General features: G+C 48.4%; 1 protein-coding gene across 1 annotated transcript; it reads left to right on the top strand.

The window, feature by feature from the left end:
* LOC110431887 (brain acid soluble protein 1-like) lies at nt 418-10,102 on the top strand. The gene is made up of 3 exons (XM_021451641.1): nt 418-695; nt 778-922; nt 10,001-10,102. Exons 1-3 carry the CDS (start codon nt 418-420, stop codon nt 10,100-10,102), a joined length of 525 nt encoding a protein of 174 aa, XP_021307316.1.

Here is a 17,498-nt window from a genome sequence, read left to right as displayed (position 1 = left end):
ACGAGTACGCTGGAAGCCAGGACCCGACCAGAATGAGGCCTGAGGTCTTGGAGAAGGCGGAAGTGTAGCAGCTGTTGAACGAGCTGTTCAACTTTGCGGACGGGAGCTTCATCCGTGGTAGTGACCGGGTGCAGGCCTTCAAGCTGGGGCGACCAGCTCCTAAGGTAACGTTACTGACTAATTGTACCTCCTTAGTTCTTGTTCTTCCCAGCTGCTGACTTGTCTTTGTTATTGTTGCAGATCGGAGACGTTGACCGGTGCACAGTGTACGTATCACTGGCACCTGGGATGGAGAATCCCGCGGCAGAAGATCCGCCGGAGGACGACGCTGCTCGGTGTGCTCGGTACACCAGCAGTGATGAGGAGCAGACCCACCCCGCCCCGACCAGCGAGGACAGGGTGGCGGGGAAAAGGCCGATGGCAGCGGACCCCTCCCCCGCAGAGGCGCTGCCGGCGGAGAGCAGCCAGGCGCCAAAGCATCGTCGACTCGTCCGGATCATTGATGACGACGACGAGGAGGAGGAGGCCCCGCCTTCTCTGGTCCGGAGACCGCGCAGTCGACCGGACACAGCTCCGGCCACCACTGATCAGGTGGCCAGCGACCCTCCTGCACCGCGCGTCGCAGAGACGGGAGTGCAGGCGCCAACCGGTAGGACCAGGAGGAGGTTCACCGCAACACACCGGCGATCTGACCTGTAAGTGTTTAACTTTCGTACTGCGACGTTCTGTTTTTTGTTGCTGTTTCTGACATTGTTTAAATGTCGTTTCGTTGTTTAGCGCGGCGTCGGACGTCAACCCCGACCAGGTCGCTGAACAGAGGACAGCCGAGCCTGTCGCCGCCGTTGGAGACACCGCGCCGCAAGCCACGGAGCAGCCTGCGGCGGCGACCGCTACTACGAGCGCCGGGGAACAACCGGCCCCGGCAAGTGCCACGGCGAGCACCCCAACAAGGGATGAAGAGGCAGCGAGGACCCCTCCCCCGAGTAATGTTGTGGGGGAGGAAGACAGAGTCCCGACTCCTCTAGCCGGAGAAGGGAGAGTCCCAACACCGCCCCGAGCAGGGGCCTCTTCGCCCGTAGGCTCCCCTAGCCTGGACTAGGGGCCAGTAATGCCCACGACCGCGGCCGGAGGCAGTGCGGCGAACGAGGAGCCCCAGGCGGCCTCTGACGATGACGTGGAGGAGATCCAAGGTTGTCCCCGTGACGGCCGCCAGCACGTCTACGTGTGGTGCCAACGTGGGGACCACTTTATTAGACACGAGGAGCTCGCGAAGACGGAAGAGGCCGCGAGGGTGGAGCGCGCGGCCAAGCGTCTCGTGGACGAGGTTAAGGTAAGTGGTCATGTGTACTGTTCGACACTTATGTGCAGTGTTCCTGTGTTCGACATAGGTTCTTCTTTGCAGGGCGCGATGAAAACGGCGAAGTACCGGAAGAGGTGCTTCGACCAAATCGAGGGCATTGTGGCCGAGAACAAGGCCCTGTCTGCGAAGGTGGACCGGCTGCGGTCAGAAGTTGGGGAGAAGGTGGCCGAGATGAGTGCTCAGGAAGAGCCCGTCTCGAGCTTACTCGGCGTTTAGCCGACCAGTATCGGCAGAGGACAGGTCAGTCGCACACTCCGAGTAGCTCTATATAGCCGTGTGATTAGTTTTACTGACCAGGGGAGTGTTCCTGTAGACTTGGAGGAAGAGGTTGCGCGCCTCCGACAAGAGAAGGAGCAGCTCGGCCGAGAGCTTGCCGGGGCGCTAGAGGCCAGACGGCGAGCAGGCGAGGAGCTAGGCCAGAGGAATCAGGAGTTGTCTGGTAATAACCGTGCTGCCCCCTCCTTTTTTATTTGGCTGCTCAATGTTCCTTTCATTGTTCTTAAACTGTCCTCCTGCTTGGTTTGTAGTGCTCAAGGTGAATACCAAGAAGCACTTAGACGAGCTGGTCAAGGATTGGGACTCCTGGAAGACTAACTGTAAGGAGTAGCCCCGGTCCTGGACTTGATCAGCCCCGAGCTTCCTGAAGACCAGCCCCGCGCGCCGAAGCTGACGCCAGTCGAGAAGGCGCAATGGGCGTGGGATTGGCTCTAGCAGTTCGTTAAGGACGCCGGGGAGTTCGCCGACGCACATATCCTCAGCATGGTGCGCGCCCACTATCCCCTGGTCGACTTGTCCAGGCTGGAGAGGGGGTACCCCAAGGAAGTCGGCCCGCAGGAGGCGGACAACCTTCGAGCTGGCCTGCTAGACTTGTCGTCGACGGTGATCGGCGACATCAACCTATGCGGGACGGCCACTCCCCTCGACCAGCTGGGGTCAGACAGGTCGGCCAGGGAGTTGTCGGGGGGCGTCTATTGCCGGAGATGGGCGGTCGACACCTGCGGTCTCGACCAGCCAGGCGCCGGTGGCCCCGACCCCTTCGTCCGGGCAGCAAGGCCAGGCGGGTGATCAGCCCGAGCAGTAGGCTAGTGGGATAGTCTGTAGGAGTAGACTAGTGACCGCCCGTCAGGGTGTTTATTGTAAACTTTGTATGTAAAGTTTGTAATAAAGTTTGATTTTGTCATGACCATGATTTTGAGCGCTGTAAAGTTATCTGAGTGATGTATCATTGTGTTTGATTGATAGTCGTTAAGGATTTCCGTCGCAGAGGGTATTGTTGTGCTCGTCGAAAGCTCTGTGTGTAAACAAAGTATAGCAAAAAAGGAAAACTTTTATTATTGCCAATTATGAGAAACTTACAAGCAAAAGTTACTGGAACTTATGGATAAAAATGGCGCAGTTTGTCTATGTGCCAAGAATTAGGCACGCGTGTTCCATCTGGATACGCCAATCTGTAGGATGTAGGACGTGTGACTTCGGTGACCACAAAGGGTCCTTCCCAGGGGGTGGATAGCTTGTGCATTCCTTCCTGGCTTGTTTTCCACCTAAGTACCAGATCGCCGACCACGAAAGAACGGTCCTTGATGTTCCTGTTGTGGTACTGTCTGATGGCTGCAAGATACTTTGCTGTTCGAAAACATGAATTTAGACGCTTTTCCTCCATGCAGTTGATTTCGAGCTCCCTGGCGTTGTCGGCTGTTGACTGGTCGAAGTTTTCAATTCTTGGAGACCCGAGGGTTATATCAGACGGCAGCACTGCCTCGGTGCCGTAAACCATGAAGTAGGGTGACACCCCCGTGTTCCGACTAGCCTGTGTTCGGAGACCCCAGACCACAGCCGGTAACTCTTTCATACATCGACCAGGTGCTCTGTCGTTCTCGGTGTACAACCTTTTCTTTAGGGCATCAATGATCATTCCGTTCGCGCGCTCGACTTTACCGTTTGCCCGTGGGTGAGCTACTGACACGTATTTTATGACTATGCCTCTGTCACCGCAGAAGTCCCAAAATGTAGTGCCAGTGAACTGAGTACCCAGGTCGGTGATTATACTGTTGGGGATCCCGAATCTGTGTATGATTTGATTGAGGAACTCCACAGCCTTCTCGGAGGTTGCTTTGACCAGTGGCATGTATTCGATCCACTTCGAGAATTTGTCGATTAACACGAAGATGAACTTGAAGTTGCCGGGAGCCGGTTTAAATGGCCCGATCATGTCGAGGCCCTAGCAGGCGAAAGGCCAGGATGATGGGATAGTTTGAATCTCATGAGCAGGTACGTGGGTCCTTTTGGCGAAGAACTGGCATCCTTCACAATGTCGGACCAGTTTTTCTGCGTCGGTTACCGCGGTTGGCCAGTAAAAACCTGCTCGGAAAGCCTTCCCGACCAGCATTCTGGAGGCAGCATGGTTGCCGCAGGATCCGGCATGTATGTCATCTAGGAGCTTGATGCCATCATCTTGGGATATGCATTTGAGCAGCACTTTAGAACTTGCATTTTTTCGCATAAGTTTGCCGTCCACCAGTATGTAATTCTTTGATCGTCGAATGAGGCGCTCGTTCTTCGTTTTATCCTGAAAGCCTGACCCGTCCGATATATATCTGATGAACGGGGTGCACCAATCACGGCTGCTGGTTGTCGGAGTAGCGTCGTCTATGAGCATTGCCTCAATAGGTTGCTTTTCGACCAGGTCTGTGCCCACACTTGGCTGACGGATGTCCTGGACGAAAACACCTTGTGGGATCTGGGCCCGGGATGACCCTAACTTTGACAGCGCATCCGCTGCCTGGTTCTTATCCCGGACCACGTGGATGTACTCTATGCCATAGAAGTTGGATTCCCATTTGCAGATTTCTTTGCAGTAGAGATCCATCTTCTCGTGGGTTGCGTCCCATTCCTTGTTGAGCTGGTTGATAACTAAAGCGGAGTCGCCATAGACGTAGAGGCGTTTGACTCCCAACTCAACGGCTAGTCGTATGCCATGCAGGCATGCTTCGTACTCGGCGACGTTGTTTGACGCCGGAAAAAGGATCCTAAGGACGTAACGCAGTTTGTCCTTGTTAGGCAACACGAAGAGTATCCCAGCGCCGGCGCCGTTGATGTTCAAGGACCCATCGAAGAACATTGACCAGTGGTCGGAGACATCGGAAACGGGTGGCTCGTTGAGATCCGTCCACTCTGCGATGAAATCGACCAGGGCCTGAGACTTGACTGTAGTGCAGCTCTAGAAATCCAGGGAGAATGGGCATAATTCCATTGCCCACTTTACGATTCTGCCGTTGGCGTCTTTATTGCGCAGAATATCCCCAAGAGAAAAACTGGTGGTTACCAAGACCAGATGGCCGTCGAAGTAGTGGTTTAGCTTCCTCGACGTTATTAGAATGGCGTATATGAGCTTCTGTATTTGTGGGTATCTGGCCTTGGACTCGTTTAAGACTTCGCTTATGAAATAAACGGGTCTTTGGACCTTGTAGACGTGACCTGGCTTGTCTCGCTCGACCACTATTGCCGTGGAGACAACCCTATCAGTTGCTGCAATGTAAAGGAGTAGGTCTTCATTGGGCTGAGGCACTGTGAGAACAGGCAGAGAGGTGAGGAAAGTCTTGTGCTGGGTGAACGCAGCGTCAGCTTCCTCTGTCCAGGAGAATTTTTCCGACACCTTCAAGAGTTTGAAGAAAGGGAGGCCTTTCTCTCCTAGTCTTGAGATGAAGCGGCTGAGAGCGGCCATACATTCGGTGAGCTTCTGAATATCCTTGACATTCTTAGGTGGTCGCATGTCGAGCACTGCTTTTACTTTTGAAGGATTCGGTCGTATGCCATCGCGGCTGACGACATTGTCGAGTAGTAGACCAGAAGGGACCCCAAAGATGCACTTTTTAGGGTTAAGCTTCCACTTATACTTGTTTAGTGCCTTAAAGGTTCGGTCTAAGTTGTCGATTAGGGTGCTTGCATCCCTTGTTTTGACAACGACGTCGTCTACGTAAGCCTCGATGAGGTCATCACGAATCTCGTCGTGGAGGCATTGCTGGATGGCCCGTTGATAAGTGGCTCCGGTGTTCTTGTGTCCAAAGGACATGGTCGTGTAGCAGTATGCGCCAAAAGGAGTAATGAAAGACGTTTTGATCTGATCGTCTTCCTTTAGCGAGATCTGGTGATAACCAGAGTAGCAGTCTAGAAAAGAGAGGAGTTCGCATCCGGCCGTTGAGTCGACCACCTCGTCGATGCGAGGGAGACCAAAAGGATCTTTAGGATAGTGTTTATTGAGATCAGTGTAATCAACGCACATTATCCATTCATTATTCTTTTTGCGTACAAGAGCTGGATTGGCAAGCCAATCGGGATGATACACTTCTTTTATGAATCCGGCTGCTAGAAGCCATGTTATTTCTGTCCTAATAGCCTCCTTTTTGTCACGAGCGAACCATCACAGCTTTTGCTTGATGGGTCTTGCGGTCTTCGAGACATTTAAGGAGTGCTCGATCAGGTTTCGTGGGACGCCGGGCATGTCTGCGGGTTTCCATGCGAAAACGCTCACGTTGTCCCTTAGAAACCTGACGAGCGCGTCTTCCCATTTAGGGTCCAGATTGGCCCCGATGAGGGCCGTCTTCTCGGGGCTGCCGTCGACCAGCTGTACCTCTTTGTATTCCTTGGACTTCGAATTCTTCCTAGCGGCCGCCTGCTCAGGTAGTCGGAGCTGGTCGGGAGGGAGCTATGCGGCTTGGTTTGCTGTTTCTGCCATGCGAATTGAAAGATCAATTGCTTTGGTGATCTTGAAGCTTTCCTCCTCGCAAGTGTATGCGGTGTAGACATTGCCCCTGACAGTTAGAACGCCCTTCTTCGTGGGCATTTTAAGGACCAAGTACGAGTAGTGTGGGACCGCCATGAATTTTGTCAGCGATGGTCGGCCCAATATCGCGTGGTAGGTCCCGTCAAAGTCAGCGACCACGAAGTTGACGAACTCTGTTCAAAAGTGGTCGGGTGTTCCGAACTGGACAGGCAGAGTTATCTGTCCGAGGGGTACTGAGCTTTGCCCTGGCAAGACTCCCCAGAATTGAGCGTCATAGGGCTTTAGCTGTGCTGGAGTTATCTTGAGAGCAGGCAGGCTATTGCGGAAGAGGATGTCGATGGAGCTTCCCCCGTCGACGAGCACACGCTCGAATCTAATGCTGTTAATGCAAGGATCCAGGATTAGGGGGAAACGTCCTGGCTCCGGGATGGCGGCCCACTGATCCTTTCTGCTGAAGGAGATCTCTCTGTGCGACCAGGGAGGGAATTTCGGATCAGCGATCAAACCATCTACGCTGTCTATGTTGAGGCAGGCTCTCTTTAGAAGCTTTCTTTCTCGTTTGGACTCAATGGAAACCTTGCCCCCGAAGATGGAGTGGACCACGTCGGTGGGACTGACATACTGGTGTCGTGGGTCCCTATCCTGGTCCTCGTCCTTGTCTTCGTGGTCGCGCCCGTCTTGTTTCCCGTTTTTCTTAGCGGGGTCGTCTTGAGCAGCCCGCCGCATATAGATGCTTTTGAGGACGCGGCATTCTTCCATGGTGTGGTTGGACTTTGGATGCAGTTGGCATGGTCCCTTCAACGTCTTGTTGTAGTCTTCTTGGTAGTCCCACCGCCCATTGGGGCGCTTGACTGTATTCACCTCGTGGTCGTGGTCGCGGGGGCGCTTTCCTCTAAAATCGTCGCGATTGTTGCGCCGCCTGTCCCAACCGTCCTTGTGATCACGGTTGTCGGGGCGACGATGGTTCCTGTTGTCGAAGCGACCACGACTATCGTCTCGCCGAGGAGGCTGGTCAGGTCCTCTCGCATCATCCCGGATGAGTTTTTCTGCGTCGTCGGTGTCGGCTTAGTTTTTGGCCGTGGCAAGAAGCTCGGCCATCGTTGTTGGCCTTTTGCGGAGTAGCTTGTTCCTCAGTGCTTCATGGAGGCGCAACCCTTTTATGAAAGCGGATATGGCCTCGTCGTGGGAAATTTTCGGGATCTTAAGGCGCATATCCGAGAACCGTCGGATGTAATCGCGCAGTGGCTCGTTTTTCCTGTCCCGTATCCTTTTGAGGTCGTATTTGTTCCCGGGCTATTCGCAGGTAGCGATAAAATTGTCGATGAATGGTTGGCGTAATTCTTCCCAGGAGTCGAAAGAGTCCTCGGGCAGGCCCAGGAGCCACTGGTGACCAGCCTGGTCGAGGACGACCGGGAAATAGTTGGCCATGACATGCTCATCTCCTGCTGCTGTCCGGACGGCGATCTCGTACAGAGTGATCCAGTTTTCTAGGTTTTCCTTGCCGTCGTATTTTTTGAGTTTCTCAAGCTTGAAATTGCGGGGCCACACGACTTGGCGGAGGTGTGAGGAGTACTGCCTCAGGCCCGGGGGGCCGTGCGTTGCATCGTACTCAATACGACGCAGGTTCTCGTGAACTGCTCTCTCCGTGGCGCGCCTGTTGATGCGGTCCCGGGCATCTTTGGGAGGGATGTTGTATCGAAGATCCCTGTGCTGGTTTACTTCTTGACCACGCCCGCGATTTTGCTCGCGGTGACCGCCAGCATCCCGACCGCCGTCGTCACGCCGTGAATCTTTTCGATGATTGTTGGGGGAACGGCTGCGGTGGTGCCTGCTGGGCTGTGGTGAGGTTCGGCTGCGATGGGTCTGGTTGGAGGAGACCTCTGTATAGGAGATAGCTTGGACTCTTTTGAGCAGAGTGGCTGTCTGTGCCATCGCGGCGATCAGATGTGCTCTAACGCTGGATCGGACGCCCTGGCATTCGGGAGTATCAGGGAGTCGATCTAAATTGGCCATGGCGACAGCCACATTGGCGCTTGGCGTTTTGTAGACTGGCTGATCCTCGACCATGTCGAAAGCGTCGGTGAGATTATGCGGCGGGAGTTGGCGTTCCTCGTCCGCGCGTCGTCGGGCGGGGTCGGCATTGCGCTGCTCGCGGAGCTGCCTCTGCTCGTCTGTTTCTCCATCAACAACTGGCTCGTCGGCGCTGACGTTGAAAATGATGTCTCCTCGCCGGGGTGGGAAAACCGAGAAACGAGAGAAACCCGGAGGATATGGTGGCAAATCCAGGTCGTAGTCCTCGTCCTCGGAGTTTATGACTTCAGTGGGAACAGAACCGGTGCTCGAATTTGTGCTGGAAGCCTGGCCGTCCCGTAGTTCTCGGATCGTCACCATGTTGACGTAGTGACGAGCTGGTCGACCGCTCCACTTTGGCAACCAACCAGCCTCGTTAAAAAGGGATTGGATGTGCCGCGAGTAGAGAGAGGTTAAGTTGTTTAGACTGCAAGGATAACCTTTCTCCGGATCAGCCTCGAGCTTGACGGACCGTCCCGAGGGGGTGGAGGTTATCGTTAGAGACGTTCCCAGCCGTTCGTGTGTGACGACACGAGTTGACCGGTAGGAGTTGAAAAAAATCCGTTGGTGCAGCTTGATCAGGTTGGCGTGAGATCCCATCTACTAGTCGGGAAGCTTCGAGAAGCTTGGAATCAGCGCGATCAAGTGCTCGGAGAAGATCCGAGCCGTCGATCTTCTTTCCCTTGTAGCGCGGAAGCGGTGGTCAGGTGCTCGGTGCCAGCATGTGCGTGGTCGGAGCCGATGCCGCCATCATCCTAGATTGGATCTGGGTTCCTTCCGAAACCGTGGTCGTGAGACCGCCGCCGTGCGTCGTCCACGTGATCTGGCCGACGGTGAACGTGAGGCCTTCAGGCACGGCCGCGGAAGCTGGAACGATGACCATCTTGTTCGTCGGAGAAGTTGTACGCACACTCCCTACCTGGCGCGCCACTGTCGATGAAAGCTGGTCGGTAGTCTACCTTGGGGTATGCCCACGGTAGTAGTTTATCAGCAGACGGTGCGCAAACTACGAACTCGATGGTGACGCAAGACACGGACAAGCTTTTTATCCAGGTTCGGCCGCCGAGCTGGCGTAACACCTACGTCCTGCGTCTTGTTGTATTGATTTGTGTTGAGAGAATAATATATCCTAGGGGGGTCCCTTGCCCCTCCTTATATAGTCCGGGGGGCAGGGTTATAGATCTGGAAACTAATCCTAGTCGGTTACAATTGCCATAGATAGTTCGATATCAATTCCTATTCTAACCGACTAGAATCCTGCTTGATCTCCACATCTTGTTTCCTTGCGCAAAACTCCGTGCTGTCGGATCAAGCTTTGAACTCGTCTCGTAATGGGCCAAGCCTACTGGCCCAAGTCTAGCCGTTAGGGTATAGGGGTTTATACCCCCACACAATTTCTCTACTACGTGTAGAGGAAGTAGTAGCTAAAGGAGCAACAGTTGGGGCTGCTACACTTGTAGCAGGTCGATGCTAATATGCAAGAGATGATGCTATAGAAACCACCATCTTTGAAGGAGCATTAGATGAAGAGGGTCTAGCTGCAGCACCTTGGGACCATCCCCCACCGAAAGAAGTACTAGACTGCAGCTTGCGCCATGGGGCTGCAACAAAATGACTTGCATAAGATTTTCCACGTGTCTCTTACTAAATTTTTCTTTCAGTATGCATAACTTGATCAACAAGATCTTGCAAAGTATGGTATGGAAACATCTCAACAAAACCCGCAATCTACTCATCGAGACCACCCAAAAATCATGCCATTTTTTACTCTGGATCCTCTCTGATTCCAGGCCGCACTAACAGCAGCTCCATCTCCTTATAATACTCATCAACCGATCTTTTCCTTGCTTCAACATTTGCAACCTATTGTCAAGGTCACGCTGATAGCTTGATGGTACAAATAGCCTTCTCATCACTTGCTTTATCTCTTCCCATGTGTTGATATATTCACGACCCAACACAAGTTGATTTTCTTGTATCTGATTCCACCAAGTCAGAGCATAACCAGAGAATTCCACTAAAGCAAGATTAACACGCCTCTGATCAGAGAGATTATGCACTCTGAAAATTTGATCATACTGCTCAGCCCACTCAAGATATGTATCTGCATCCTCTCTTCCAGTGAATTTTGGGATACTCAACTTGACACGAGCAATGTTGTCCGAATCTTCCCAATTACGATGACCATGATGATGCTCTCTATCTCCATGATCAGCACGCCGCCGATCATAGTCAAAGGGATTCTCATCAGACTCTTCTTCTTGATGACAGTTATCAAATTCTTCATCATTAGAATGAACACGATGGCCACGACCATGCCCATGAGCTCGTCCTCCATCTTGGCCATGATGACCAGCCCACCTGCCACCACTATGACCATCTTTGAAACGGTCATGTCCTGCACCAGAATTTTCAGCACCAGATTCATCGTATTGATGCTGAGGAGCCCACTGTCCATTTGCAGGTATGCGTGCATCAAGCATCCTCTCCATGGCCTGCAAGAGTGAGTCTGCCATTTGGCGCAACTCTGCCCATGCAACAGGGGGTTCTTCTTCTCCATGACGATCACCATGAATACTTGAGTTGGATCCTGTCATGTTAGCACTAAAGCAAAATATAGTGGAATGGGTAAATTTGTGGAATCACACAACCTCATCTCTTACTAACCAATGCTCTTTCCTGTTGTCAAGGACAGTGAATTGTGCTAGTATAGCAGCTCAACAGAAGTGATTCCGAGGTCGCAAGGATTACAAGTCGAATGTCCTGGTTTCAGTTTTTGGTGGAGCTATAGGTGGCTAAACAAGGGAGGCTATGGTACTAAAAATCAAGTGCTTTGATGTGATCAAAAGATATAATGTTGATGGTATATAAACCCCAAGAATCTGAATATGTAAACTAAATTTTCCAGTAAGCAAACCGCAATTCTACTTTTTTTTGTTCTTTCTATTTTCTTTTCTCTGAATTTTTTTCTCTAATTTTTTTGAACTCTTTTTTTATACTAACATAGGTGCGGATAACAAATGAAACACAACACAATATATGTAAAGAGGGTGACTAGCAACTTGATGAACACAAAAACACAAGATAACAGTACCGTCAAAGGGCTTTAAGATTTTTTTGTGGCCTTTCAGTGGACTGTAGGTGATGAACAAATCAGTAACAAATGATAGATATACTAAAGATAAAATATGGATGATTGTGAGACCTACCGTGACAACCAAAGTTTTGATACCAGTTGTTAGGTACCGATCTGAATCGGCACGAGAGTGGCTCGATCTTCACGATAGTAGATCAAAAGAACAAGGATAACTTACTGTAAACAATGGGTAACTAGCTTTGTACCTGATAAAGGTTGGATGCGACCAAGCGACGGGGAGAGAGGCACCAAAACTGCGAAGACTTCGACTCAATCTCCGAACGACCGCAGAACCACAATCCAGAACTAATCCACACAATACAGCGCAGCCGAACGGAAGCCGTAGAGCACAAAGTAGGGGAACCCAGAGGATTCACTTCACAAGTCCATGAAGAACAAGGAAGAACAAAGGTTGAGTAAGGCACTCAGCAGCGCGGCTGCAATATCATGTAGTTTATCAAAATAATCAAAGGTTCCTAATAGCTTAGAGGTAGGGAATATTTATACTAGGAACAACCCTCTTAGATAGGTATGAAAACGAAATAGAGTTTCTGAAGGAAGGCAATGTGAAAGGTCCCCTCGGAATGGATCCCCGAACTGGCTTCACGTGACTGTTGGTCTCCAGAGCAGTTTCCAATAAACTGACCATAACATTTTATTGGGAAGTCCAAATGATGAACTGTTTCTTGGGTGTGAAATTAGACTCAAAGGGCTTCCTATCAATGTATGCCAACCAGCACAAAACATTGTAGATTGGTACAGTTTTACTTGGCAAGTTGTACCAACATTCTGTCACGACAGAATGTTGACCTTCTGAGCAGTCTGTACCAATTCTAGTCTACAAGCAATATGGAGTATCTAAACTGGTCGCCACTAGATCCATTGGAAAGTAGACTTAACAAGCTTTCCAACAAGTCCTCATGGGCCTTCATAGCTTTTGTGAGTAAAAAGTTATAAAGATTTCTTTGTACTGGTTCGTTTTTGACTTCACTAGTCCGTTTTGACTCTTCTGGTCCGTTTTTGCTAGTCTGTCTTCTGGGACTTGCACTGGTCCGTTTTTCAGGGTCCAATTCATCTTTCTCTTCTTCTATATATCTGAGTACAATCAAGGTACAACACTTAGGTAATATGTAATTCTCATTAATGTTAAAATGAATCTCACAAAGTAGCGCATGGACCTCTTGTTGTAGCTTCTTTGCATGACTACATGTAACCGGTCCATCGATGACTTGGGTTGGTGTCAGTGTAGGTAAAACTTGAGTGGTTGTAGCTTGACTTGAAGCTTGTGACATCTTGCTTGCTGGCATGGTCATATCAATTATGCATATTGGAAGGTCAAGATGACCGCACATCTTAAGTCAATCAATAGAGAGGATTAGAAGGTGACCGAAACAAAATTTGAGGTTGCAAATGAGAATGCACCAACGCCAGTTGAAGAGAAGATGCTTCAATGCAATGAGATTGCAATAAGAGCTCTTCTTGAAATTCTTGATGACAAGACCTTTGAGCAAATCAAGAACATTAAGATTGCTCATGATGCTTGGGCAAAGCTAGAAGAAACATTTGAGGGCACCAAGGGAACCAAGACCGCCAAGGCAAACATCCTCCAAGAAAAGTTGTCAAGCTTCAAGATGCAAAAAGATGAAAGTGTGCTGGAGATGTTTCACTGGTTGCAAGTCATTGTGAATGATCTCAAGGCACTTGGGGAAGAAGTGAAGGATAGTCCATTCTCAATGAAGTTCTTGAGAAGCTTACCCAAGAGATTTGACACATTGATCACCGTGCTAGTCAAGACAACTCTTAGTGAATCAACTCCCCAACAAGTCTTTCAAGAGGTGATGACCGATGATGCCTATAGAGATGATGATAAAAAGGATGAGTTGATCAAGAAGAAGAAGAAGGAAGGTGAAAAGAAGGATGATGAGAAGAAGAAGAGTGTGGCATTCAAGGCCTCCACATCTAAGGGCAAAGCCAAAGTAGAATCATCAAGTGAAGGTGATGCAAGCTCTTGTGATAGTGATGATGATGGAGAGATGGCTCTTCTTATCAAGAGATTTGGCAAGTTCATGAAGAAGACGGGCTATCGGGCAAGAAGGAAGAAGAGCTCCTCCAAGAAGAATGACCATTCCATGAGATGCTTTAGATGCCTATCAAGGATCATCTCATCGCCAAGTGTCCCTATGATACTGATGATGAAGATGCTATCAAGAAGGAAAGAAAGAAGCAAAAGAAGAAGCAAGAAAAGAAGGAAGGCTCAAATAAGAAGAAGGGTGATGCCCATGTTGTAACTTGGGATAGTGATGACTCCTCAAGTGATAATAAGAGCACCAAGAAGAAGGGGCATGCTAGCATTGCAATTCAAGGAAAGAGCTCCATCTTCGACACTCCATCATGCTTTATGGCTAAGGCCACTAAGGTATCGTCCGATGATGAGAGTGCCATGCTAGTGATAGTGATGATGATGAACCAACCAAAGATGAACTAATCACTATGCTAGAAGATTGCACACAACACTTTAAAAAATCTAGAAAGGAATGCAAGGCCTTGCTTAAGGATAAGAAAACCCTTGAGCAAGAACTTGATGAGCTTAGGGCATCTTATGAGAGTCTAAAGGAAGACCTAAGAAGCTTCCAAAGGCTCACACTAAGCTTGAAGAAGCTCATTCCTCTCTAGTTAACAAGTGTGAAAATGAGCCAATTAAAATTGAAAAAGCTCAAACTTTCAACATAGGCATAACATGTGATATCTTGAGTAAGCCTATTATTGTTGCTTCTACTAACCCTTCATGTAGCACATCTACATCATCCTCATCTAGTAGTGATAGTTTCGCATGTGACACCACACTAAAAGTTGAGAATGAAATTCTCAAGAAGGAGGTGAAAGAGCTCAATCACACCTTAGCCAAGGCTTATGGTGGTGAGGACCGCTTGCTTATGTGCTTGGATAGCCAAAGAGCTTCTCTCTACAAAGAGGGATTGGGCTATAACCCCAAGAAAGGCAAGGCCGCCTTTGCTCCTCACAAGACACGTTTTGTGAAGAACAATGGCCGGTATTGCAAAGCTTGCAAGCAAGTTGGTCACCTAGAGCAACAATGCATGAACAAGAAATCCAAAGCTAATGTATCCTCAATTAAGCTTAATTATTTCTATGTGCTTACCAAGGATACAAAAGGTGTTCATGCTAAGTTCATTGGTGCACCATAGATGGGCTCAAAGAAGAAAGCCATTTGGATACCAAAGAGCTTAGTTGCTAACCTTGGAGGACCCAATCAAGTTTGGGTACCTAAAAAGAATTGATCTTGTCTTATAGGTCAATTACAAAGCCGGAGGAAGGCATTGGATGCTTGATAGTGGGTGCACTCAACATATGACCGGAGAGTCTTGTATGTTCAAATCAATCGATACAAATCAAAATGGTGGCTTTGATTCTATCACCTTCGGCAACAACAAGAAAGGCAAGGTCAAGGGGCTTGGTAAAATTGCTATCTCAAATGACATGAGCATATCAAATGTGTTGCTAGTTGAGAGCCTTGACTTCAATCTCTTGTCCATTGCACAACTTTGTGACCTTGGTTTCAAGTGCATCTTTGGAAGTGATGATGTTGAGGTGGTTAGTGTTGATGAATCAAACTTGATATTCAAAGGATTTAGGCATGGTAGCTTATACTTGGTTGATTTCAATGATAGTGACACTCAATTGGCATCTTGACTAATTAGCAAATCAAGTTTGGGTTGGTTGTGGCATAGAAGGCTTGGTCATGTTGGAATGAAACAATTTAACAAACTATTGAGGCATGACTTAGTTAGAGGCTTGAAGGATGTCACTTTTGAGAAGGACAAACCATGTAGTGCTTGTCAAGCCGGAAAGCAAGTTAGAAATGCACATCCTAAGAAAAGTGAAATGAGCACATCAAAGGCATTTGAGCTATTGCACATGGATTTATTTGGGCCAACAACATACACTAGCATTGGTGGCAACAAGTATAGTTTTGTGATAGTTGATGACTACACTAGATTCACTTGGGTGTTCTTTCTCTATGACAAGAGTGATGTTTGTGATCTATTCAAGTCTTTTGTCAAGAGGGTGCAAAATGAGTTTGAAACTACTATCAAGAAAATTAGAAGTGACAATGGTAGTGAGTTCAAGAACACAAGAATTGAGGAATTGTGTGATGATCTTGGCATTGGACATCAATTCTCTCCAACATACACTCCTCAATCCAATTGTGTAGTTGAAAGGAAGAATATAACCTTGATTGACATGGCTAGATTAATGCTTAGTGAATACAATGTTAGTCATTCATTTTGGAGTGAAGCTATTAACACGGCTTGCTATTGTAGCAAACGTCTCTATTGCCATGGGAAGCTTGGGAAAACACCATGAGCTATTGAATGGGAGAAAGCCCAACATTGCATACTTTAGAGTGTTTGGTTGCAAATGCTACATTCTCAAGAAAGGCACTAGATTGAGCAAGTTTGAGAAGAAATGTGATGAAGGGTTCTTACTTGGTTATTCCACCACAAGCAAGGCATATAGAGTTTGGAACTTGGCAAGTGGCACCTTGGAAGAAGTCCATGATGTTGAGTTTGATGAAACTGAGGGATCTCAAAATGAAGCTCAAAATCTTGATGATGTGAGAGGAGATCAATTGGCAAATGCAATGAAGAACATGGATGTAGGTGATATAAGGCCGAGGCAAGTTGATGACGATAATGGTGACATTCACATGATCAATCAAGAAGTGCAAATTGATTCAAATCAAGATAGTACTAGTGGCTCTCATGATGATGATCAAAATCAAAGTCAAGCTAGTGGAAGCAATCAACTCCCAATACTCCAACCCACAAGTATAGCAAGGGATCACCCATTGGATCAAGTCATTGGTAGTATTCAAAGTGGTGTACAAACAAAATCAAGGCTAGCATCCTTTTGTGAGCACTATTCATTTGTCTCATTTGAAGAACCAAAGAGAATAGAAGATACATTGAAGGATTCCGATTGGGTAAATGCCATGCATGAAGAATTGAATAACTTCACAAAAAATCAAGTGTGGGAGCTTGTTGAGAGGCCAAAGAACTACAATGTCATTGGTACTGTTGACGGTCCTTAAGTATCAAATTTAATCATCGAATAAATAAAGAAAAGGATCTAAATGCAACCAACACCCAGACTTAGTGTTTTATCTAACAGAATTCCATGAGTTTTGGTGTTTGTCTATTTCTATAGGGGGTTATCAGGAAATATGGAGGAAAGGCCCACACGTCGGATTTACATAGAGATATTAATGTGTGCGGCAATTTTCCATCATCTAGAAGACTCTAGAAGCCACGGGAACAAGCAGGAGGCTAAGCAGGCCCGAGGGTAGGGCGCCCGCCCTCCCCCCTAGGGCGCCCGCCCTGGCCTGAGAGCCAATCAGGCTCCGCCTTGAGGATTATGCTCCACCGAACTAAGGGATTAGGGAAAACCACGTGATTAAGGTCGGTTTGATTCGATGACCCACGTTCATTTGGGAGGGCTATATAAGCAAGGCATCTGGCCCCTAGAGGAGGGCAACTCTCTCAAACCCTAATTCATTCATTCATCCAAGGAGAAGAGCCTCTGATCAAGCCCTAGAGCCACCACATCAACTAGATCTCTAGTTTAGCATAGCTACATAGGATTAGAGCTAGAGGGAGTCAATCTTCGATTGGTTTTTGGATCTGTCAAGAGGATTCTTAGTAATTCCTTTATTGTTCTTCATTGTTCTTCAATATTATGAATATGACTTTGCTCTATTTTAATATATTGATTATGACTTTGCTCTACTTATTTATATTTGCAATTATATCATTCTTAGTTTATCGTAGTTATATATTTGGCTTAGTTAGATTAGAATTATATACATGCTTTAGGATCGTATAGCGTTTATCCAAGTGTACAGTGGGTAAATGATAAGTATTGTGTAGGCGTGGTGCCTATACCGTATTTATCTGCAATTGTACCCTATATGTTGGATCATGGGGTGGTTCGTGGTGGTGATAGCTCCGTTGTTTCTTATATAGTCCCCCTCCCGTGTATAGGGCATGCAGAGCAACATTATCATAGGGGAGTGATTGCTATGTTTCTCATCTTCCTTGATAATATCACTATGCATGGGTGTAATCTTGTCTCGT

This window comes from Sorghum bicolor, chromosome 1 (assembly GCF_000003195.3).
Source record: "Sorghum bicolor cultivar BTx623 chromosome 1, Sorghum_bicolor_NCBIv3, whole genome shotgun sequence".
NCBI classification, from domain to species: Eukaryota; Viridiplantae; Streptophyta; class Magnoliopsida; order Poales; family Poaceae; genus Sorghum; species Sorghum bicolor.
The sequence above is the reverse complement of the archived record's forward strand: the minus strand, read 5'-3'. Positions and strand labels throughout refer to the sequence as shown.